The sequence below is a fragment of the Dermochelys coriacea genome, chromosome 2 (genome assembly GCF_009764565.3).
Source record: "Dermochelys coriacea isolate rDerCor1 chromosome 2, rDerCor1.pri.v4, whole genome shotgun sequence".
Classification (NCBI taxonomy): domain Eukaryota; kingdom Metazoa; phylum Chordata; order Testudines; family Dermochelyidae; genus Dermochelys; species Dermochelys coriacea.
In genome coordinates this window covers 1,931,923-1,956,106 of record NC_050069.1, presented here as the reverse complement: position 1 = coordinate 1,956,106, position 24,184 = coordinate 1,931,923, and the positions used below count along the sequence as shown (strand labels likewise).

Here is a 24,184-nt window from a genome sequence, read left to right as displayed (position 1 = left end):
CCGGGGGCCTGGGGTCCTTCCGCTCGGGGTCACTTGGCCAAAGACAGGGAGCGGACGGACCCCCAACGCCCAAGTGCCGCCGGAAACGGAGGCACAGTCTGGGACCAGCCTTACTCGACATGTTCATAAATGACCTGGGAAAAGGGGTAAACAGGGAGGTGGCAAAATTTGCAGAGGAAACAAAACTACTCAAGAGAGTTAAGAGCTACAAAGGGATCCCGCAAAACTGGGTGACTGGGCAACCAAATGGCAGATGAAATACAATGTTGATAAATGCAAAGTAATGCACATTGGAAAACATCATCCCAACTCTACATATGCAATGATGGGTCTAAATTAGCTTAGAGACTAACACATTTATTTGAGTATAAACTTTGGTGAGCTACAGCTCACTTCATTGGATGAAAGCCTATGCTCAAATAAATGTGTTAGTCTCTAAGGTGCCACAAGTCCTCCTTTTCTTTTTGCGGATACAGACTAACACGGCTGCTACTCTGAAACCTAAATTAGCTGTTACCACTCAAAAAAAGAGATCTTGGAGTCATTGTGGATAGTTCTCTGAAAACATCCACTCACTGTGCAGCGGCAGCCAAAAAAGCGAACAGAATGCTGGGAATCATTAAGAAAGGGATAGATAATAAGATAAAAAATATCCTATTGCCTCTATATAAATCCATGCTACGCCCACATCTTGAATACTGTGTGCAGATGGGGTCGCCCCATCTCAAAAAAGATATATTGCCATTGGAAAAGGTTCAGAAAAGGGCAACAAAAATGATGAGGGGTACAGAACGGCTTCCATATGAGGAGAGATTATATAAGACTGGGACTTTTCAGCTTGGAAAAGGGACGGGTAAGGGGGGATATGATTGAGGTCTATAAAATCACGACTGGTGTGGAGAAGGTAAATAAGGAAGTGTTATTTACTTCTCATAACACAAGAACAAGGGGCCACCAAATGAAATTAATAGGCAGCAGGTTTAAAACAAATAAAAGGAAGTATTTCTTCACACGATGCACAGTCTACCTATGGGATTCTTTGCCAGAGGATGTTGTGAAGGCCAAGACCATAACAGGGTTCAAAAAAGAACTAGATAAATTCATGGAGGATAGGTCCATCAATGGCTATTATCCAGGATGGGTAGAAATGGTGTCTCTAGCCTCCGTTTGCCAGAAGCTGGGAATGGGCGACAGGGAATGGATCACTTGATGATTCCTGTTCTGTTCATTCCCTCTGGGGCACTTGGCACAGGCCACTGTCAGAAGACAGGACACTGGGCTAGATGGACCTTTGGTATGACCCAGTAGGGTCATTCTTATGTCTTATGTTCAAAGTGAGAGGAAGGGACCCAGTGAGGGTCATGCAGCCAAGAGCAGAACTCAGGCATCCTGGCTGGCCTAGTGCCAAACACAATAGGGGCCTGCTCCTGACTAGGGTGTCAAGATGATGTTACAGTCCAAATAATGATAAATATCAGTACAAATAGACCCCACTGCTCACACCCTAGAACTGGGAATAGAACCCAGAACTCTCTCAAACATACAGTCACTCGCATTAAATCCATTCCTTACCATTGCAGGGCCTCGGGCATTGGTGCACCTCATTCCCTCTGAAGTGATTGGCTGGTTCCTTCTGGCTTTAAACACTATGAATCTGACTCAAAGGGCCACAACCTTCCTCCTTTTCTGATCCTATGAAGTATCCGTCATCTGGGCAAAATATTTACAGAGACTGTTTCCTAAGTTAAAACAGTGGCGTTTTCCCAACAGAAAGGGATGGAAAATTTCTCTTCTATGGGGAGACGAGGGAAAGAAGGATCCAAACCATGCAATCAATTCTGGAAGGTATACTAAGGAGAGCAGTTTAAGAACCTACACAGAATAGACGAAGAAAGCAGCTGTTTAACTGACCTACAAACAATGACAAAGTAAAATCTGCAAGATTTTACGCTGCAGCCTTTCAACTCAGAGGCCTAATAATAAGATGTTACAAATAACTAACCAAAGACTCAAATGACTCAAAACCATACTCTTAGTACAAACCAAATTTTAACACAGACAACACCACATTTCTTCACTGCTCTTCAACCATGAGATTCTCCCCATAGGGAGGTCCACCATTCCTGGAGGTTCAGTATTGCAATAACAGGCCGATGTGTGCAGTGGATGGAGCAAGCTTCTATTCCATCTCCCTATTCCAAAAATCTCAGATAGAGGAAGTATCCGTTATTAAAGTGATAAGAACAGATTTAAAATTTTTATTCAAGCTAATGTTCAAAATTATCTAAAATTCAGGTTAATAAAAACATTTCTAGTCCTCCGCATATAACGCTTCAATTATCCAAAACCAGCAAGTTTGGTTTAAAAAGTCATAAAAGGTACATAATCCATAATGTGATACTTGGTGAAATCTAAGTATAGAACACACAACCAATTTGGGGATTGTGCCCTGCTTCTTAACAGTCTGCCCTGAGGCTGGCACTCACAGTCACGAGCTACTCCAGACAGCTCGAGCCCTCTCATGGATCAGTAACTGTTAGCAGATAGGAATCAAAGGGTAGGAATAAATACACCAGACCCTCGCTAGAACGCGGGATTTGCAATCCATGCACAGTATTGCGTTATAATGGGGACCGCGTTAAAATGAATTCCAATTAAAGTAATTAAATTTGGGATCCATGGCTGCGACCGTGTTATATGCGAATTCGTGCTCTATAGACACACGTTCTAGCGAGGGTCCAGTGTAGGCCTCCAAAGTATGAGACGAAACTACTGACATTAGGGCTGGCCTTCTTACAGGAAATCATGGGGGTGAAAGAATTAATTGCTCATGCACTCTGCTGCCTAAGGTTATCTAGAATAACCAGATAGGCCAGGATGAATACCCTTTTTGCACCATTAAATATTGACACAGAAAACAGGGGGGATTAGTTATTCTAATTCTTTCATTTGGGAATGAACTCATGCATGAAAAAAATGAAAGGAAAATATATCGGATTTATTTTCTACATTATGCAAGCCTTGCCTTAGCGAATCACTGACACCAAACAGCTATGTAAATACAAAATTGCCCCCTGTCGGAAAAACACCTCATGAACACATCAAACTCTACGGTATGGTAAATGGTACTTTTCAAAGCTTTGTTTTCTTTTTTAACAGAAGCTCTAGCCATCAAGAGAAGTTTAAAACACAAAGTTAAGACACATTTATGTTTTTTTCATAAGACAGAACAGCCTCACCAAAATAAAACCTCAAAAAATTGGGTAGAAATTCATGAACTTTCCTCTCCACAGAAACCTTTAGTAAAAGGCAAAAGACTTAAATAATTTGAAGACAAACTAGAGCATGCTAAAGATGCTGCAGAGGCGCTGCCAGGGCAACAGCGTGTGCTGCTCACCTCAGAGTGACCACGCTGAGAGCCTGCTAAACCTCTGGCTTTTAGAGGGGATTTAATTAAACCGATTTAAATTCCAAGTTTGATCATCGGAATCAGGGACATTGGGAGCAAAATCAGCCCCTTGGCCAGGTTTCAGAGTAGCAGCCGTGTTAGTCTGTATTCGCAAAAAGAAAAAGAGTACTTGCTTCCCTGCATGCAATGCACTGTGGGTATATGCAAATGAGATTCCCCAGCACAGCTCTGAGCTCAGGCTGCCCCTGCTGTTCCTGGGTGGGGCAGAGATGGGGATGCAAGGGGAAGGGGCGGAGCTGCTTGCCCCAGGCGGTTCAGTTGGCGCACAGAGGATGCAACCCAGGGGGGGCAGCCAGAGGGCAATGGCCGCCCCCGCTGGGTTAGGGGCTAAACCCTGGAGCAGGCGCACGCGGCCTGCAAAGTACCCAGGGCCAGGTCTCCATGGAGTGTCTCCGCCCGCCGGGGATGGCCCCGCTGGCGAGTAGCTCCCCGCAGCTCCTGGGGCTGGTTTGCACTGCCCCCTGCTGACACAGGCCCAGCGTTACCCCGTGCAGGCCAGGGGTGAAAGTAAGTCGAGTGACTTACTGGTACGCTGGGGCCAGCTCTGGTCCCCAGAAGGGGTCGGGTGTAGGGCGGAAGGGGCGGGGCTGAGGAGGGTCAGAGCCAGCCCCAGCCCACCCTGTAAGGTAAGTGACCCCCCCTTCCTTCTCCTTCTCCCCCTCCCCCTCCCCCCCCCAGGGTAGCAGCAGCAAGCCGGGGTTCCGACGGCTATTTAAAGGGCCAGGGTGGTAGAAGCAGGGGAGCCCGGGCCCTTTAAATAGCCGCTGGAGCCCCGCGGCCGCTACCCCAGGGCTCCAGCAGCAGGACTCTGGAAGCAATTGAAAGGGCCTGGGGCTCCAGCCACTGCTGGGAGCCGCAGGCCCTTTAAATTGCCCCCTGGGGAAGCCGGGCTGCTCTTGCTGGTAGGCCATACCAGGGTGTACCGGCTTACTTTCACCTCTGGCCCCTCCTTTCAGGCTCAGCCTGTCCCACCCAGGGCACGGAAGGAGGAGCCATGATCACTCCCCTCCCTGACCTGCCCCGGGGCGGAAGATGGGCCCTGAGCCCCAGCAGCTGGTCTATGGGTCCATGCGCAAACCTGGGGCTTGGCCGCCCAGCGTGACTCAGGGGCTCCCGGGCCCGTGTGCAGCTGTGCACCTGTGGGGACAATCCCCAGGCTGGGGTGCGGGGAGCTGGGATACCATCCTGCCCCATGACCCCCGGGGCTATCCAGGCACAGTGGGACATTGCACCCCCTGGGAAACAGTAACTGGCCTGGCGGCCCCTCCTGGTTCCTTGGGCCTCCCTCTGCTCCTGAGTTAGGGGCTGCACCTTATCCTGACATCGGCATAACTGCTGCAAAATCTGCCCCCCTGCGCAACGCAGTTACACCCACCCACCCCCAGCTACACAGCCGGGCTTCTCCGCCCAGGGGTGGGTATTTTAAGGATGCTGATGGCAGAAGCTCTACCAGCGGGAGAGTAGCCTCTTCTGGGAAGCCCTAGAGAAGCAACAGGCAAGTCTCAGTGGTTTTCCTCCAGCTCTGCTCCCCTAAGTGAGCCTTGTCACCGTTCAGAGCAACTGCACCTGTATTCCTCCTCTGTACCCTCTCCGGGGCGCCTACCCTAGGCTCCTGGTGGAGGCCCATATCTCAATCTCTCCTGACCAGGATTTTTCCAGGCTGTACAGGTCCCTGCCTACCCTATGATATCCCCAGCAAGCCAGGCTGCCCAGAGTCTGCATTTTGCAGTCTCCAAAGATGATGAACAACTCTAATTTCTAGCAGTTACATGTTACCACACAGCTCTTTCTAGGCAAATAGATTAATTTTTAAGTACTACAAGGAAACTGTAAAAACCAATACAAGTTCCTACACACGTGCTAACAACTTGCTACAGGTGACTGGAGCATAGGAAGCCTGCCTCCTGGGTGGAGCAGGGCCTTGCCTAGTGGTTGTGGCAGCAGTTCAGAGCAATGGCAAGTGTAGATCCAGGTACTGATCCTACAGTAAAGCCAGAGTCAAAGAACCAAGCGAAGAGTCAGAGGCAGGAAGGCAGTGACTACACTGAAGCATCCGGGAGTGGAGAGCTGGAGCAGGGAAAGTACAGCTATAGGTGTGATATACAATGAGCAGTCGCTATACTGCTGGGCTCAGGTAGCAGGCTGCTGGCTCACCTGCCCCATCAGGAAGCACAGCCATTTGTGAAAGGCTCATTGGGGCCAACTGAGTTTGCTGGGTTGCCTAGCAACTAGGCTGGGCACCGGCTGTGCTCCTCACACTTTCCAGAAGGCATCCGTCAGTCTGATGGGGTCTCAGTCGGCCAAAGCCGTGCCGGTCCCTGCTAGGGAGGACTGGGGCTTCCTTTGACAGAAGATTCTGCTGCTGGCTGGATGAGAAAGAAGGCCTGACAAGGTGGGTGAGGTATTAGCTTTTATTGGACCAACTTGTGTCAGTGAAAGACAAGCTCTCAAGCTTACACAGAGCTCTTCCTTCAGGTCTGGAAAACGAACTCAAAGCGTCACAAGGTTTGAACAGATGGTTTAGCACAAGCAGTTAACATATATTTCAAGGGACCGTTCAATAGGTCTTTACTTATGCTAACCAATCTAGTCAAATCTTGTATGCAACAGTGACACTTTGAGTTCCTTTCCCACACCTACAGAAGAGCTCTATGTAAGCTCAAAAGCTTGTCTCTCTCACTGACAGAAGTTGGTCCACTAAAAGATAATACCTCACCCATCTTGTCTCTCTGATATCCTGGGACCAACATGGCTACAATAGTGAATGCAAAGACGGCCTTGAGTCCGTTCAAAGTCAGGTTTTGAACCAAAAGTCCTTTCTTTGTCTATTTGTCTCTGGAGAATCCAGTTTGAACTCCTATACTGGAGTGTCTCCAGTGGGGTCACCTCTCTGAAGGTGTTACACCCTCAGTGAATTTGCCTAATTGCCCCCCATTCTTAGTTCCTGCAGGAGCTGTGGTCACCCTCCCCCATGGAATTACATCCAGTCCCTGGCTCACAATGATACATAAACTTTGTAACAGAGTAAGATTTGCCAAAGAGGTCAATTTCCTGTCACAAGCCTTACAACAGCTGGGTCCCAGTAAGAACAGCACTAAGCTTCAAAAAAGGTGGCCACAAAGCTTCTAAAATCCACAGACTCTGGGGAAAAATGAACTCCTTGGGAACCATCCCAATGAATGGACTTTCTGGATTAAAATGAGTGTCTTGTATTACCTGGAAATAAATTGCTCCAGCCAATTACATCCTTTGTCAGCATTCTGTCAGATGAACAGGAAACCAGACCATTACAGTTCTGTTACTGAGTCCCTCGTAATTAGGGTTACTACCTGGCAGGACCAGTATTTGACTGGTCTCGCCAGTTTTTTTATGGCATTGCCAGTTGGCAGAAAAATAATTTAATCTGCTGGGGTTTTTTTACATGGGTCTAAAGATTTGCATTATTATCACAATATATTGGGATACCTGATGTTAAAAGTTTCTGTGTCCAGCTAAAGATGCTGCAGTGCTCCCACCTCTGCAGTTTAAGAAAATGATGTCATCAATCTTATCTATATGTGTTAGCTCTCTAGATACAATAAGTGGCTGTTGAAGGGGGAGGGACATTACGGAGTTGCCTTGCGGTTGGGGTTGCATGGGGTATGTTTTGTGGGGGTGGCGGAACTGGTGGATTTTTGCATTTCAAAGGTGGTCACCCTACTCGTGGTTACCCGGGATGATGAAGGAAAAGCCACAACTGACAGATCAAATATAAAACATTTTCAAAAAGTGCCCGGATAGTGGGTGTTGCCATTTTAGGGCACCAATCCTGCAACACCTCGGGCTAATTTTCCAGGGCATTGAGCATCCCCAGCTCCCACTGACTAATATTCAGCCTGAACGTTCCTCTTCTTTATTTCCTCCTATCGCCCTCTGGGTGCTCCCTGTGTACTGTGCTCAATAATCCCTTTCCTTCCTTGGGGTTTACACCCTTCAGCAACTAGCAGCATTTCCTCATGCCCACTCACCTCACTTTAGCCATCCCTTCGCCCAGTTCTATGCATTGAACCACATTTCCAGTCTTTCCTCAGAAACCAGACCCCCTCCAGCCTCCTGATTAATTTTGTTCCTCTTCTCAGAGCTCCCTCCAATTCTTTACTATCTTTCCAGTACCGAGGGGCTCTGGCCAGAACACAATATTCCACATGGTGTGAGGTAGGAAGCGACCTTCTCCCTGTCCAGTGACACGCAGCCCAGTATTGCATTCATGACTTATGGCACTGCCAGCTCATATCTAGCAAACTCACCTGAGGGAGCACCTGGGAGGCTGTAATCTTGAAAAAGCACGAGAGCTGATAATGTTAGCTAGAAGCGAGCAGCATGTTAGCCAGAAGCTCGCCTTTGAGAGGAAGGATGGTGCAGTGATTAAGGGTGCCACTTGGGAGATCTAGGTCTAGTTTTCTGCTCTGCCACAGATTTCCTTAGGCTTGGTCTGAACTACAGTTAGGTGGACGTAAGGCATCTTGTGTCAACCTAACTCTATCAGTGTCTACACTGCAGCGTTGTTCCCGCTGATGTCCCTTGCCCACTACACTGACCTAATAATGCCCCCTCCACAAAAGGCGTAGTGCTTAGGTCGATGTCCTTAGGTTGATGCAATGTGTGTGTAGACACCGCCTTACTTACATCGCCTGTTGGCTGTCAGCGGGAGCCCAGCCACGCCAGGGCTGACAGCCTGACCCACACATCCCTGGGCCAGGGGCTCCAGTGTCCCACAACGCCCCACACAGTTAATGTTGGTGAAAGTACTCCTGGGGAGGACATGTACCACCGACAGGGGGTCATAGTGTGGACATGAACCATCACAGTAATTACTGTGGTGGCTGTACATTGACCTAACTTAGGTTGACTGAATTTTTTTACTGGAGATAAGGCCTTAGTCACTTTGTCTCTCTGGGCCTCAGTTTCCCATCTATACAGTGGGGATAATAGCGCAGCCCTGCCCTGACAGGGATGTTGTGAAGATAAACAGACTAGCAATGTCAGAGTTGAGTGTTAGACCTCACTTTGCTTGGCCAGCCAGGCTATGGAATTGCTGAGCAGCAACAATTAGGAGATGGACTCGGGCCAGGTGCAATGGGAAGACGTCTTCAATTCGAACAGTTTAGAAGGGAGCATGCAAGCAACAATCAGGCTTCCCCAGAGACTCCTAGCACCCCAGAGGGGGAAAGAGGCCCCAGCCTCCTTCCATATGTGGAGTCCAAAATGACATAGGCCTTCTTTGCTGCAGCATCAAGGCTCAAATTCTACTTAGATACTTTTATGGCCCCCATTACTGGAGCATCTGAGCACTGCACACGCTTTAGATGGCCATTTTCTAAAGTGGTAGATTTTTATCCTTTCTCCCGGTGCACCCTCCTCACTAGATTTCTTAATACCCCAGTCTGCCATCCTGAAATCTCATATCCTTGGGCTGCCCTGCTCCCTCCTCCAATTCCTTGCAGTTGCACATGGTCACTCTTTCTAAGCTAGCTCCCCTCTCCTTGTCATAGTCATTTCTCCCACGTCAGTAAAAATCCAGCCCGGGGAATGGCTTTTCCTCTGGCTACAGTAACTACGTGCTAGGTCATTTTATTTTAGAGGTCCCACTGCTGACAAACGGGTACGGGTGCAACCTCCAAGGTGGCTGCAAGCCCCAGACAAGTGACCAGGAAGCCTACAAGCCCTCCTATAATGATCTAGGAATCTTTAAGCCACTGTTCCTTCCAACACAGTTAGAGGCGTACAATTTCTAAAGAGCCCCAGGTTTTTAATTTCTGAGACTGGAGCTAAGTCAGCTATTTTCCCTTAACCTTTGTATGTCCATGTCTACCCTTGTGGCTGGTTGCATTTGTATTGTTGCATTCTGGGCCGCTTGCCCATGGGGCCTCATGTGAATAGAGTGCCTACAGGACATACATACAGAGCAACACCTACAGCAACCTAGTCTGGGACAGCCTGGCCGAGTGCAGCGAGCTGAAAGCCAGACCAGTTACCCCTGCAGAGTTGGGGAGCCTATCGAGATTGTAAAGCATTGGGGCCTGGTTACAGGAAAACAGCCATGTTTCCAGCCTGGGGGGATAGAGTAAGCTGCTACAGCTACTAACCATGATACGTAGACACAAAAGATGTTCTGAGCCAGCCCTGTCACTTGCTGGTTATCAATGCATTTGGAAGTGGCAGTATAGACAGGCCCCACGTTGACGCAATATATGTGTTAAGAAATCAGGATGAAGGTATGTTACGGCAGTTTAGACTTCACTCCTCCCATCCTGAAAGTCTCTGCATTGGACTCCCTCTGAATTTGGCACAATGAATTGAGGGTCAGCAGCTTGCAGACCTAGGCCCTGTGTTCTAGACACAGCGATTCCTAGGCTGCTTCCCCTTCCTACCAAGACGCAAAAACAACTCTGAGCCACCACTGAAGAAATATTGTATTTGAAAATATCTCCTTTTGCTTGAAGCTCTGCTGGCAAAAGCAAAGCCAAGTCACTGCCGCAGCTCATGCATGAAGCTTTAGTCTCCGGGCTCTTGTTAATGCTCCCATGAGATGTGCTGCTAACACCCTGTGCAAGAACTGAACTCTGAACAGGGGTTTAGTCTTGCAAGCTGGAAATCACCAAATTGAATGAACATGCTGAGTAAATCGGGCATTACATTTCTCCAGTCATGGCCTTTATTTTCATTTAACCTCAAATCGACATTTCTGTGAAAGGTACAAAATAGTCATTGCTACACTACAAACAAAATTAGTTTTGCCTTTCATACAGAATATTTACAGGAGAACAGAAAATAGCCATTTTAGGAACAGCAGCTGCATTTCCTCAATGCTAGACCTTTGCAGACACAGCCCTTGGCACAATTATTGCATCCAGCTGGGCAACAGGAGCAACAACCTGAAAAGATAAAAATCAAGACAAGATTATTGGAGATGCCAGACAAAACACACACAAAAAAACCAACCTCCCCCATAAGAATTTAAGGAAGTTCAACATGGATGAGACAAGGAACTAAAGCATGCTGTGAACTATACTTTATAAAATAGTAAAACTTCTCAATTGTATTGTTCATACATATTCCTCACAAAGGCCACATACAAGTCAAGACTGGACAATCCTGAGTCATTCCCACCTTAATATGGGTCAGAATCCTTTTTCTGACCCAACGGCTTTCTTAAGAACACTCTACGTACAAAGAACAAAAAGCAAACAACTGGTTGCGGTGGAAAGAACAGAAGTTTTTACAAATTATACTTATGGAAAGGACACTGATTGCACCTTTCAGGCCCACACTTGCAAAGCAAGTATACAGTTTAAGAACAGAAGCCCTGCTTCAACAAAGCACCTGCTCATTTTAAAACATATGCTTAAATCTATCCCCAGTCAGCAAAGCACTTGCAGCCTGCTCCCAACTTCCCACCGAAATGAAAGGCAAGACTCACGTTCCCTTTGATGGGCTTTGCAGCAGGCCCAGAAAGCAGAGCCCCAACTCCCACAGACAAAAGTTGAGCCCACGCTTAATTGTTATGCTACATCTGGGCCAGAAATTCTAGCTTCTATATTCCAGTCTCCATACTGCTGCTATGGAAGCCAGTGACCAAACCCTCATTCGTCTCAGTCTCAGCAAGGCGGGCAACAAACATTTTTAAAAGGGGGAGAAAATACTCACTCTTTTTGCAAGAGGTGCACTTGCAATTTTTGCATTTGCAGGAATCAGCACAGGTACAGGAGCGACCTGGTGGAGAAAGAGAAGGGAAATGAGCATCACAGCTGGACTAAAAACAGGAGGACGATCACCAGGCAAGGGCACAATTTTATCACCAGCATGAAATAACCCAACAAGGGGGAAAGTCAATAGACAGACCATGGGCCCAAACCCCCAGGCGTTTTTTAACCAGACCACAAAGGCTTTGTATTAACTTGTCCTGCTTATTCTAGTCTTTGATCTTGAGTCTGGACCTTGACAAGAAATAAGGGATTACCCCCCTCAGCGCCAGGTTTCATCGCAGTCGCTTGCTTCCCACTGCTCTGCTGGGCAGAAGTTACCTCTAGGTTAGCCCTGGCTTTGAATTGGTCCCTTACCTGGATCTTAGAAAAGTCACTGCAGAAGCTTTTCCCCACGCCATGAAAATAGATTGGAAAGGGGCCTAAAAATGGGCTTCCCCCCGCTGGAGAAGCCAGGCCAGGGCGCCAAGGTAGAAGCGAGGGACATGGGAGCCGGGGAGGTGGGTTCGCAGGCTCCAGTGGCAGAGATTTCACAGCAGCCCCAGGCAGAGGCCGGAGCCGCTCCCGGGGGCGGGATCTTTCCCCTGCCCCGGCGCGGAGGGCGGCTGTCTCCCAGCGAGGGGGCAGCCGAGCCCCATAAGGCCCCCGCAGCAGCTTGGAGCAGGGTCTGTGCGTCCCGCAGCGGGGAGGAGTCACTCACCGGCAACACAAAGACAGTCCTGGGGATCCATCGCTCCCCGGGGGCTGCGGTGGCTGCTCGGTCCAGCGGAGCGGAGCGGAGCGGAGGCGCGGCGAGGGTGGGAGCGGAGCTGCCCGACGCCTCCTATTTATCCCGGCGGAGGCGTGGGAGCGAGCGCAACCCCCGCCCCCGCCCGCCGTGCACACGGGCCCCGAAGCAGCGAACAGAGCTGGGGGCTGCTGGCGGCTCCTATCGCCGCACGAGCCGCGTTGCGGGATTGCACGACGCTCGGGGGTGCCCCCGCCCCGAGCCGCGCGCCGCGTGCAAAGCCGGCCGTGCCGAGTGCCTTGCACAACGCTCGGGGGTGCCCCCGCCCAGAGCTGCGTGCAAAGGCCTCCGGAGTGCATTGCGCGGGGCTCGCCCCGCAGACACCAGGGCGCCGTGTGCAAACTGCAAACATCCCTCCCCCCGTCCCCCCGCACACGCGCTACATTACACGGTGCGATTCCCGCACAGACCCCCCCCCCCAGGGCGGTGAGCGCAACCCCGGCCCCACTCGCCCGCAGTGCGGTGCACGGTGCGATTCCCGCATAGATCCACCCCAGAGCGCTGAATGCAACCCCCGGCCCCCTCCTCCCCAGGGCGGTGAGTGCAACTTGTATCCTTAATGTGATGGTTCTTTTATTTCCCTCGGCGGGACCATGGCACTAGAGGGCCTGGGGGGCACGCACGGATCAGGGCCAGCTCTAGGGTTCACACAGGTGCTGGGGGCCTGCCTCACCCCCTGCCTTGAAGTGGTTTCAATCATATGCAGGGTTTACAGTGCATTCAATGACTCTCAGCCCCCCTGATTTTGTGCTGGCCGAAGCTGTGTCTGCGGTAGGAAACGGGCCCGTTTGGGATCACCTCACCTCGCCTGCCTACGGGAGTAACAGGACTATGTGGGCCTGTGTCAAGACTATATGGGCCTGTGTCACCCTGGCCTGAACCCTGCGCCCTGCATGCTGGGGGTGCCAGGAGGAGAATAGTGTGGCCACGCACAATTTTGGCCCCTGTATGCCACATGGTGGTAACAATGGGAAAGTGCCAGGGTCCAGGCTCCCGGAGAGACCCAGGAACAGCCGGTATCATGGCCCCGCCTCTACCGGGGTTGCGGGAGACGCTGCGTTTCGCTTCCCCCACCCCAGAGGCACGAGTGACCCCCCCAGAGGTGGGTGCGACACACGAGTGAACCCCACAGGTGGGAGCGACACGCGAGTGACCCCCCTAAGTAGGGTGCCACACTCGAATTGTAGAACTGATCAATGAAATTGTTTTTAATTGTTCACTTTATTAATATAACTTCATAAGTAAAGTTTATGAATGAAACTACATTCATTCATAAAACCAGGTACCCCAATAACTGGCTAATTGAGTTTCACTTTCAATCCAATTGCTGTTTAAATGACTGAAACTTGCACTGCTTCAACTTTGTAACTTTGTGCTGCCAACGTGGAAGGGCATCGGTGCCCAACAGAGACCCAGCTCTTCCTTGTGCCCGGCTTTCCTGGCCAGTTGGCCACCACAAGCTACGAACCCAAACCACGAACTCAAGCTACATTCAGGACAGGTAATTATACAGCACTGCAGAACATCTGGGGCGGGGGTGTGTGTGTGTGTATACAGACATAGGTATTAGATATTAGTTATTGGTCATAAATCAAATTGTGTTATAATAAAGGTGACAGCTTTTCTTGTCCCCTGAAATGATCCTGTGCAGTTTTGTCTGTGTAACAGAGTGACCTCCCCGAGGTGGGTGCAATACGTGAGTAACTCCCCCAGAGGATGGTGAGATACACTAGTGACCCCCCCCGAGGTAGGTGCGATACATGAGTGACCCCCCCAGAGGTGGGTGCGATACACGACTGAACCCCCTCGAGGTGAGTGCGATACGCGAGTGAACCTCCCCAGGTGGGTGCGATACAAGAGTAACTCCCCTAGAGGATGATGCGATATACCAGTGACCCCCACTGAGGTGGGTGCAATATGCGAGTGACCCCCCAGAGGTGGGTGCGATACACCAGTGACACGCCCCAGAAATGGGTTTGATACACGAGTGACCCCCGCAGAGGTGGGTTGAGAGTGCGGGGCGAGTGAGGGCAGGTGGTGGCTGGGCAGTGGGAACTCATACTTACCTGGCAGGGGAGATACCACGATCACGAAAGTGGTTTTCCCAGGATGAGGCTCATCCATTGCACTGCGGGTGTGCTGACCCCTGCGATTTCCCCAAATGCGGGAAACTCAACTGCACCATTTGTGGTAGTGGGGGACTGCGTTCACGCTCCCCCCTGACACGCGGTCAAAGGCAGAGAGAAAAGCTCGGGGAGGATTGTTCAGAGCGTGCTAGGTTTTACCCACAGCTTTGTCCCACAGGTTAATGCTTTCACCTGAAGAACAAATGTGCTTGCTTAGAAAGAGCTGTGTGGTAACTTATAACTATAGGCAATTACACTGTGTATCGCCTCTGGAGACAAAGCAGAGAGTAGCCTGGGTTGCTGGGGCATTCACAGTATAGGCAGTGGACTGTGCCTGGAAAAACCCTGATCAGAAGGGAGAGAGACACACGAGAGGCGAAAGCTGAGGAGAGGGTGCCCTTGCTGGACCACGAGTGAGGAATATACTGTAACCATTGAACAGGTTTCAGAGTAGCAGCCGTGTTAGTCTGTATTTGCAAACAGAAAAGGAGGACTTGTGGCATCTTAGAGACTAACAAATTTATTTGATCATAAGCTTTCCTGAGCTATATCCGGTGAAGTGAGCTGTAGCTCATGAAAGTTTATGCTTAAATAAATTTGTCAGTCTATAAGGTGCCACAAGTACTCCTTTTCTTTTAACCATTAAACACTAACTCTGAATAACCCCACGCAGGCAGTGTCTGCCTTACTCCCTGAAGCCCAACGGTCGATATCCCTAATACATGTTTATCCTAACTAGTGGAACCTACACCCATTGTGTTACACTAGCCTATTTACAGATTTCAGAGTAGCAGCCCTGTTAGTCTTTATTTGCAAAAAAAAAAGGAGGACTTGTGGCACCTTAGAGACTAAGAAATTTATTAGAGCATAAGCTTTAGTGAGCTACAGCTCACTTCATCGGATGCATTTTGGCAGTTATGGTGATTTAAGATTCTTTTTCACCCTTTCTCTTCGTTCCCTTCTTGTCTGATGTCTGGCATTTAGGCTAAGCCCTTTCGACTTCTGATGGCAATTCCCACATAGCGAGTTTTCTCCGTTAGTCTTTCCCATTTTGGGGTGGCTCAATACTCTGACTTTGGGAGAAAAGGTCTGATTTCCTGTTAATCTCCTTGAAACTCTTTGGGAGTGATGTAATTAATCCCTGGTACAGTGTGTCTTTTTTCATGTCCTCTGTGTTGTGAATCGCAATCACTGCTTGGGTACCTAAGCAAAAACTTGGATTTTTTTTTCCCTCTCTTCTGTCCAAGCAGAACGAAGTGATGTTCATCAGCAAATATGCACTCAGTGAGCACTGCTGTAGACACTCTTACTACCTGACCTTGCTTAAAGTTCCTGTATGTGGCTGTTAAACACCTTTGGGATGATTACCCATGTGGTTATTTAATGATGTCACACTCACCTTGCTGTAACATGCAAGCTCCTCATTCAGCTGCAGAGAGCTTTGTACACAAGCTGTGATGAAATAGTTATTTTTGCAGTTTCTGAGAACTGGGGTAAATGTGTAACAGGAAATGTGTGGATTTGCTTCTGAGCTAATGGCTGATGGGTTTCAACCAATTGGGTCGGTGGCCAAAGAAGCATCTGTCGTTTGCACCCTTTTGCTCATAGTGCCACAGTGAAGGGGGAGGGCACTTGATTGCACACTAGCATGCCTGGTAGGCATAATTCACCACCAGTGAGGCACCACCGGAAGTTGTAGTGCAAACGGGACCCTGGTGTTTTCACCACCCTGCCATATAACCCTGTTGCAGCGTGAGATCACTTGATGGTGAAAATCCTGATCCCTGCAGCCACTGGCACTTTCCCATTGTTACCACCATGTGGCATACAGGAGCCAAAATTGTGCGTGGCCACACTATTCTCCTCCTGGCACCCCCAGCATGCAGGGCGCAGAGTTCAAGCCAGGGTGACACAGGCCCACAGAGTCCTGTGGAGATTCTGGGCTGTTACAGCCCCTAGGCAGGCCGGGTGAGGTGATCCCAAACGGGCCCATTTCCTACCGCACACACAGCTTCGGCCAGCAGGAAATCAGGGGGGCTGAGAGTCATTGAATGCACAGTAAACCCTGCATATGATTGAAACCACTTCAAGGCAGGGGGTGAGGCAGGCCCCCAGCACCTGTGTGAACCCTAGAGCTGGTCCTGATCCGTGCGTGCCCCCCAGGCCCTCTAGTGCCATGGTCCCGCTGAGAGAAATAAAAGAACCATCACATTAAGGATACAAGTTGCACTCACCGCCCTGGGGTGGAGGGGGCCGGGGGTTGCATTCAGCGCTCTGGGGTGGATCTCTGCGGGAATCGCACCGTGCTCCGCACTCCGGGCGGGTGGGGCCGGGGGTTGCGCTCAAAGCCCTGGGGGGGGGGTCTGTGCGGGAATCGCACCGTGCACCGCACTGCAGGCGAGTGGGGCCGGGGGTTGCGTTCACCGCTCTGGGGGGGGGGTCTGTGCGGGAATCGCACCGTGCACCGCACGCTGGGTGGGAGGGGCCGGGGGTTGCGCTCACCGCCCGGGGGGCGGGTGTCTGTGCGGGAATCGCACCGTGCACCGCACTCCGGGCGAGTGGGGCCGGGGGTTGCGCTCACCGCCCTGGCGGGGGGGTCTGTGCGGGAATCGCACCGTGTAATGCAGCGCGTGTGCGGGGGGACGGGGGGAGGGATGTTTGCAGTTTGCACACGGCGCCCTGGTGTCTGCGGGGCGAGCCCCGCGCAATGCACTCCGGAGGCCTTTGCACGCAGCTCTGGGCGGGGGCACCCCCGAGCGTTGTGCAAGGCACTCGGCACGGCCGGCTTTGCACGCGGCGCGCGGCTCGGGGCGGGGGCACCCCCGAGCGTCGTGCAATCCCGCAACGCGGCTCGTGCGGCGATAGGAGCCGCCAGCAGCCCCCAGCTCTGTTCGCTGCTTCGGGGCCCGTGTGCACGGCGGGCGGGGGCGGGGGCGGGGGTTGCGCTCGCTCCCACGCCTCCGCCGGGATAAATAGGAGGCGTCGGGCAGCTCCGCTCCCACCCTCGCCGCGCCTCCGCTCCGCTCCGCTCCGCTGGACCGAGCAGCCACCGCAGCCCCCGGGGAGCGATGGATCCCCAGGACTGTCTTTGTGTTGCCGGTGAGTGACTCCTCCCCGCTGCGGGACGCACAGACCCTGCTCCAAGCTGCTGCGGGGGCCTTATGGGGCTCGGCTGCCCCCTCGCTGGGAGACAGCCGCCCTCCGCGCCGGGGCAGGGGAAAGATCCCGCCCCCGGGAGCGGCTCCGGCCTCTGCCTGGGGCTGCTGTGAAATCTCTGCCACTGGAGCCTGCGAACCCACCTCCCCGGCTCCCATGTCCCTCGCTTCTACCTTGGCGCCCTGGCCTGGCTTCTCCAGCGGGGGGAAGCCCATTTTTAGGCCCCTTTCCAATCTATTTTCATGGCGTGGGGAAAAGCTTCTGCAGTGACTTTTCTAAGATCCAGGTAAGGGACCAATTCAAAGCCAGGGCTAACCTAGAGGTAACTTCTGCCCAGCAGAGCAGTGGGAAGCAAGCGACTGCGATGAAGCCTGGCGCTGAGGGGGGTAATCCCTTATTTCTTGTCAAGGTCCAGACTCAAGATCAAAGACTAGAATAAGCAGGACAAGTTAATACAAAGCCTTTGTGGTCTGGTTAAAAAAACGCCTGGAGGTTTGGGCCCATGGTCTGTCTATTGACTTTCCCCCTTGTTGGGTTTTTTCATGCTGGTGATAAAATTGAGCGCTTGCCTGGTGATAGTGCTCCTGTTTTTAGTCCAGCTGTGATGCTCATTTCCCCTTTCTTTCTCCACCAGGTCGCTCCTGTACCTGTGCTGATTCCTGCAAATGCAAAAATTGCAAGTGCACCTCTTGCAAAAAGAGTGAGTATTTTCCCCCCCTTTTAAAAATGTTTGTTGCCCGCCTTGCTGAGACTGAGACGAATGAGGGTTTGGTCACTGGCTTCCATGGCAGCAGTATGGAAACTGGAATATAGAAGCTAGAATTTCTGGCCCAGATGTAGCATAACAATTAAGCATGGGCTCAACTTTTGTCTGTGGGAGTTGGGGCTCTGCTTTCTGGGCCTGCTGCAAAGCCCATCAAAGGGAACGTGAGTCTTGCCTTTCATTTCAGTGGGAAGTTGGGAGCAGGCTGCAAGTGCTTTGCTGACTGGGGATAGATTTAAGCATATGCTCTAAAATGAGCAGGTGCTTTGTTGAAGCAGGGCTTCTGTTCCTAAACTGTGTACTTGCTTTGCAAGTGTGGGCCTGAAAGGTGGAATCAGTGTCCTTTCCATAAGTATAATTTGTAAAAACTTCTGTTCTTTCCACCGCAACCAGTTGTTTGCATTTTGTTTTTTGTACGTAGAGTGTTCTTAACAAAACTGTTGGGTCAGATAAAGGATTCTGACCTATTTTATAAAGTATAGTTCACAGCATGCTTTCGTTCCTTGTCTCATCCATGTTGAACTTACTTAAATTCTTACAGGGGAGGGTGGTGGTTGTTGGTTTTTTTGTCTGGCATCTCCAATAATCTTGTCTTGATTTTTATCTTTTCAGGTTGTTGCTCCTGTTGCCCAGCTGGATGCAATAATTGTGCCAAGGGCTGTGTCTGCAAAGGTCTAGCATCTGGGAAATGCAGCTGCTGTTCCTAAAATGGCTATTTTCTGTTCTCCTGTAAATATTCTGTATGAAAGGCAAAACTAATTTTGTTCGTAGTGTAGCAATGACTATTTTGTACCTTTCACAGAAATGTCGATTTGAGGTTAAATGAAAATAAAGGCCATGACTGGAGAAATGTAATGCCCGATTTACTCAGCATGTTCATTCAATTTGGTGATTTCCAGCTTGCAAGACTAAACCCCTGTTCAGAGTTCAGTTCTTGCACAGGGTGTTAGCAGCACATCTCATGGGAGCATTAACAAGAGCCTGGAGACTAAAGCTTCATGCATGAGCTGCAGCAGTGATTTGGCTTTGCTTTTGCCAGCAGAGCTTCAGGCAAAAGGAGACGTTTTCAAACACAATATTTCTTCAGTGGTGGCTCAGAGTTGTTTTTGCGTCTTGGTAGGAAGGGGAAGCAGCCTAGGAATCGCTGTGTCTAGAACACAGGGCCTAGGTCTGCAAGCTGCTGACCCTCAATTCATTGTGCCAAATTCAGAGAGAGTCCAATGCAGAGACTTTCAGGATTGGAGGAGTGAAGTCCAAACTGCCGTAACATACCTTCATCCTGATTTCTTAACACATATATTGCGTCAACGTGGGGCCTGTCTATACTGCCGCTTCCAAATGCATTGATAACCAGCTAGTGACAGGGCTGGCTCAGAACATCTTTTGTGTCTACGTAACATGGTTAGTAGTTGCAGCAGCTTACCCTATCCCCCCAGGCTGGAAACATGGCTGTTTTCCTGTAACCAGGCCCCAATGCTTTACAATCTCGATAGGCTCCCCAACTCTGCAGGCGTAACTGGTCTGGCTTTCAGCTCGCTGCACTCGGCCAGGCTGTCCCAGACGTGGTTGCTGTAGGTGTTGCTCTGTATGTATGTCCTGTAGGCACTCTATTCACATGAGGCCCCATGGGCAAGCGGCCCAGAATGCAACAATACAAATGCAACCAGCCACAAGGGTAGACATGGACATACAAAGGTTAAGGGAAAATAGCCGACTTAACTCCAGTCTCAGAAATTAAAAACCTGGGCCTCTTTAGAAATTGTACGTCTCTAACTGTGTTGGAAGGAACAGTGGCTTAATTGTCCCTAGATCATCATAGGAGGGCTTGTAGGCTTCCTGATCGCTTGTCTGGGGCTTGCAGCCACCTTGGAGGTTGCACGCGTACCCGTTTGTCAGCAGTGGGACTTCTAAAGTAAAATGACCCACCAAGTAGTTACTGTAGCCAGAGGAAAAGCCATTCCCCGGGCTGGATTTTTACCGACGTGGGAGAAATGACTATGAGAAGGAGAGGGGAGCTAGCTGAGAAAGAGTGACCATGTGCAACTGCAAGGAATTGGAGGAGGGAGCAGGGCAGCCCAAGGATATGAGATTTCAGGATGGCAGACTGGGGTATTAAGAAATCTAGTGAGGAGGGTGCACTGGGAGAAAGGATAAAAATCTACCACTTTAGAAAATGGCCATCTAAAGCATGTGCAGTGCTCAGATGCTCCAGTAATGGGGGCCATAAAAGTATCTAAGTAGAATTTGAGCCTTGATGCTGCAGGAAAGAAGGCCTATGTCATTTTGGACTCCACATGTGGAGGGAGGTCAGGGCCTCCTTGCCCCCTCTGGGCCACTAGCAGTCTCTTGGGAAGCCGCATTGTTGATTGTTGCTTGCATGCTCCGTTCTAAACTGTTCGAATTGAAGACGTCTTCCCATTGCACCTGGCCCGAGTCCATCTCCTAATTGTTGCTGCTCAGCAATTCCATAGCCTGGCTGGCCAAGGAAAGTGAGGTCTAACACTCAACTCTGACATTGCTAGTCTGTTTATCTTCACAACATCCCTGTCAGGGCAGGGCTGCGCTATTATCCCCACCGTATAGATGGGAAACTGAGGCCCAGAGAGACAAAGTGACTAAGGCCTTGTCTCCAGTAAAAAAATTCAGTCAACCTAAGTTAGGTCAATGTACAGCCACCACAGTAATTACTGTGATGGTTCACGTCCACACTATGACCCCCTGTCGGTGGTACATGTCCTCCCCAGGAGCACTTCCACCAACATTAACTGTGTGGGGTATTGTGGGACACTGGAGCCCCTGGCCCAGGCATGTGTGGGTCAGGCTGTCATCCCTGGGGTGGTCGGGCTCCCGCTGACAGCCAACAGGCGATGTAAGTAAGGCAGTGTCTACACACACATTGCATCAACCTAATGACATCGACCTAAGCACTACACCTCTCGTGGAGGGGGCGTTCTTAGATCAGTGTAGTGGGCAAGGGACATCAGCGGGAACAACGCTGCAGTGTTGACACTGATAGAGTTAGGTTGACACAAGATGCCTTACGTCCACCTAACTGTAGTTCAGACCAAGCCTAAGGAAATCTGTGGCAGAGCAGAAAACTAGACCTAGATCTCCCAAGTGGCACCCTTAACCATTGCACCATCCTTCCTCTCAAAGGCTAGCTTCTAGGTAACATTATCAGCCCTCGGGCTCTTTCAAGATTACAACCTCCCAGGTGCTCCCTCCGGGTGACTATGCTAGATATGAGCTGGCAGTACCGTAAGGCACGAATGCAATACTGGGCTGCGTGTCACCAGACAGGGAGAAGGTAGCTCCCTACCTCACACCATGTGGAATATTGTGTTCAGGCCAGAGCCCCTCGCTACTGGAAAGATAGTAAAGAATTGGAGGGAGCTCTGAGAAGAGAAACAAAATTAATCAGGAGGCTGGAGGGGGTCTGGTTTCTGAGGAAAGACTGGAAATGTGGTTCAATACATAGAACTGGGCAAAGGGATGGCTAAAGTGGGGTGGGTGGGCATGAGGAAATGCTGCTAGTAGTTGAAGGGTGTCAACCCCAAGGAAGGAAAGGGATTGATGTTAAAAGTTTCTGTGTCCAGCCAAAGGTGCTGCAGTGCTCCCACTTCTGCAGTTTAAGAAAATGATGTCATCAATCTTATCGATATGTGTTAGCTCTGTAGATACATTAAGTGGCTGTTGAAGGGGGAGGGAGATTGCGGAGTTGCCATGTGGTGGGGGTTGCATGGGGCTTATTTTGTGGAGGTGGCAGAACTGCTGGAGTTTTGCATTTCAAAGGTGGTCACCCTACTCGTGGTTGCGTGGGATGATGAAGGAAAAGCCACAACTGACAGGTCAAATAGTACCCGGATAGTGGGTGTTGCCATTTTGGGGCACCAATCGTGCAACACCTCAGGCTAATTTTCCAGGGCACTGAGCATCCCCAGTTCCCACTGACTAATATTCAGCCCCAACGTTCCTCTTCTTCATTTCTTCCTATCACCCTCTGGGTGCTCCCTGTGTACTGTGCTCAATAATCCCTTTCCTTCCTTAGGGTTTACACCCTTCAGCTACTAGAAGCATTTGCTCATGCCCACCCATCCTACTTTAGCCATCCCTTCACCCAGTTCTATGCATTGAACCACATTTCCAGTCTTTCCTCAGAAACCAGACCCCCTCCAGCCTCCTTCCATATGTGGAGTCCAAAATGACATCGGCCTTCTTTGCTGCAGCATCAAGGCTCAAACTCTACTTAGGTACTTTTATGGCCCCCATTACTGGAGCATCTGAGCACTGCACACGCTTTAGCTGGCCATTTTCTAAAGTGGTAGTTTTTATCCTTTCTCCCAGTGCACCCTTCTCACTAGATTTCTTAATTCCCCAATCTGCCATCCTGAAATCTCACCCCCAGGGTGGTGAGTGCAACCCCCGGCCCCTCCCACCCAGCGTGCGGTGCACAGTGCGATACCCGCACAGACCCCCCCCCGCCCCGGGCGGTGAGCGCAACCCCCGGCCCCACTCGCCCAGAGTGCAGAGCACGGTGCGATTCCCGCACAGACCCCCCCAGGGCGGTGAGTGGAACCCCCGGCCCCTCCCACCCAGCGTGCGGTGCACGGTGCGATTCCCGCACAGACCCCCCGAGGTCGGTGAGTGCAGCGCGTATCCTTAATGTGATGGTTCTTTTATTTCTCTCAGCGGGACCATGGCACTAGATGGCCTGGGGGGCACGCACGGATCAGGGCCAGCTCTAGGGTTCACACAGGTGCTGGGAAGAGGGGTGCTCGGGGGCTGCCTCACCTCCTGCCTTGAAGTGGTTTCAATCATATGCAGGGTTTACAGTGCATTTAATGGCTCTCAGCCCCCCTGATTTCTTGCTGGCCGAAGCTGCGTCTGTGGTAGGAAATGGGCCCGTTTGGGATCACCTCACCCGGCCTGCCTAGGGGCTGTAACAGCTCAGAATCTCCACAGGACTCTGTGGGCCTGTGTCACCCTGGCCTGAACCCTGGGACCTGTATGCTGGGGGTGCCAGGAGGAGCATAGTGTGGCCACACACAATTTTGGCCCCTGTATGCTACATGGTGGTAACAATGGGAAAGTGCCAGTGGCAGCAGGGATCGGGGTTTTCACCATCATGTCATCTCACACTCTAACAGGGTTACATGGCAGGGTGGTGAAAACACCAGGGTCCCGTTTGCATTAGAACTTCCAGTGGTGCCTCACTGGTGGTGAATTATGCCTACCAGGCGTGCTAGTGTGCAATCAAGTGCCCTCCCCCTTCACTGTGGCACTATGAGCAAAAGGGTGCAAAATGGCAGATGCTTCTTTGGCCACCGACCCAATTGGTTGAAACCCATCAGCCATTAGCTCAGAAGCAAATCCACACATTTACCCCAGTTCTCAGAAACTGCAAAAATAACTATACAAGGTGTGGTGGTAAACCCAGGACAAACAGCTACAAAGTAGGGCTGGGGGTAATAATCAGTCCCAGAAGGTTAAAAGGCCCCTCCCTATCTACTGAGGAGAGTTAACCACAGGTTAATAAGGTTTAGCTGAAAAGGGGTTGCTAGAGAACCAATTAGGTTCAGCTGACTCCAACGGCTTGAGACCTTTTTAAATTCTCCCCTGTTAGGAAGGGACAGCAGTGTGAGTGCGGATACTTGCTAGCTCCTTCAGCAAGACACTGAACCTTTCCAGGAAGGGAGGCTGCATCCCCTTCCAGAGGGGAAAGGAAAACAGGCACAAGAGACTGACTGTGGAAATGTATAGCCTGACCCTGTGTCACCTAGACGGACTGCCTTCCCAAACCTGTGTCTCCACGGCTAAAAAGAACTGGGCCTGCTGAGGAGAACAAGATACTTTGCCATAAAGGTTATGAGCAAACCAGTGGATCTTTTACATGCCAGCAGTCGGGGTATTTATGTTTGCTCTGTTTGCATCCTTCAGGACTTTCTCTGCATTCAGAAACATTGGGCGGTGAGCGGCTCTCATTTCCTCACTATCTGTCATTCCAAGACTGTCTCCACATCCACAGGTATACAGTTTTCCTACAGGGAAATGAATCAGCCGTTTTAGCCAGGAACAGAGCGTAGGAGTGGGCATAGGGCAGGGACGGCAGGATTGGACGTAGAGTTTGAGTTACATTCACCC

At 50.7% G+C, this 24,184-nt stretch overlaps 2 protein-coding genes, 2 non-coding genes and 1 pseudogene across 4 annotated transcripts; 2 read left to right on the top strand and 3 right to left on the bottom strand.

Annotated features, from left to right (window-relative positions):
• Nucleotides 1-2,107: 2,107 nt before the first annotated feature.
• LOC119852385 lies at nucleotides 2,108-2,284 on the bottom strand (annotated as a pseudogene).
• Nucleotides 2,285-3,231: 947 nt separating this feature from the next.
• Nucleotides 3,232-3,347, bottom strand: LOC119852398. Its single transcript, XR_005291650.1, has one exon. It is a non-coding gene; the product is annotated as a U5 spliceosomal RNA (small nuclear RNA).
• A 6,793-nt stretch (nucleotides 3,348-10,140) lies between these two features.
• Nucleotides 10,141-12,057, bottom strand: LOC119851296 (metallothionein-like). The gene is made up of 3 exons (XM_038390922.2): nucleotides 11,912-12,057; nucleotides 11,156-11,221; nucleotides 10,141-10,383 (listed from the first exon to the last, which is right to left on the bottom strand). Exons 1-3 carry the CDS (start codon nucleotides 11,940-11,942, stop codon nucleotides 10,289-10,291), a joined length of 192 nt encoding a protein of 63 aa, XP_038246850.1. The 5' UTR covers nucleotides 11,943-12,057; the 3' UTR covers nucleotides 10,141-10,288.
• A 1,999-nt stretch (nucleotides 12,058-14,056) lies between these two features.
• On the top strand, nucleotides 14,057-14,220 carry LOC119852361. The gene has a single exon (XR_005291629.1). It is a non-coding gene; the product is annotated as a U1 spliceosomal RNA (small nuclear RNA).
• A 2,786-nt stretch (nucleotides 14,221-17,006) lies between these two features.
• On the top strand, nucleotides 17,007-18,898 carry LOC119851370 (metallothionein-like). The gene is made up of 3 exons (XM_038391090.2): nucleotides 17,007-17,223; nucleotides 17,915-17,980; nucleotides 18,656-18,898. Exons 1-3 carry the CDS (start codon nucleotides 17,193-17,195, stop codon nucleotides 18,748-18,750), a joined length of 192 nt encoding a protein of 63 aa, XP_038247018.1. The 5' UTR covers nucleotides 17,007-17,192; the 3' UTR covers nucleotides 18,751-18,898.
• The last annotated feature ends 5,286 nt before the right edge of the window (nucleotides 18,899-24,184 follow it).

What these genes read in the sequence shown, in the direction of transcription:
- LOC119851296 (XM_038390922.2), bottom strand. Translation starts at nt 11,942, where the DNA reads ATGGATCCCCAGGACTGTCTTTGTGTTGCCG. An exon ending in GGACTGTCTTTGTGTTGCCG is followed by an intron (nt 11,222 to 11,911) that starts GTGAGTGACTCC and finishes TTTCTCCACCAG; the next exon opens with GTCGCTCCTGTACCTGTGCT. An exon ending in GTGCACCTCTTGCAAAAAGA is followed by an intron (nt 10,384 to 11,155) that starts GTGAGTATTTTC and finishes TTATCTTTTCAG; the next exon opens with GTTGTTGCTCCTGTTGCCCA.
- LOC119851370 (XM_038391090.2), top strand. Translation starts at nt 17,193, where the DNA reads ATGGATCCCCAGGACTGTCTTTGTGTTGCCG. An exon ending in GGACTGTCTTTGTGTTGCCG is followed by an intron (nt 17,224 to 17,914) that starts GTGAGTGACTCC and finishes TTTCTCCACCAG; the next exon opens with GTCGCTCCTGTACCTGTGCT. An exon ending in GTGCACCTCTTGCAAAAAGA is followed by an intron (nt 17,981 to 18,655) that starts GTGAGTATTTTC and finishes TTATCTTTTCAG; the next exon opens with GTTGTTGCTCCTGTTGCCCA.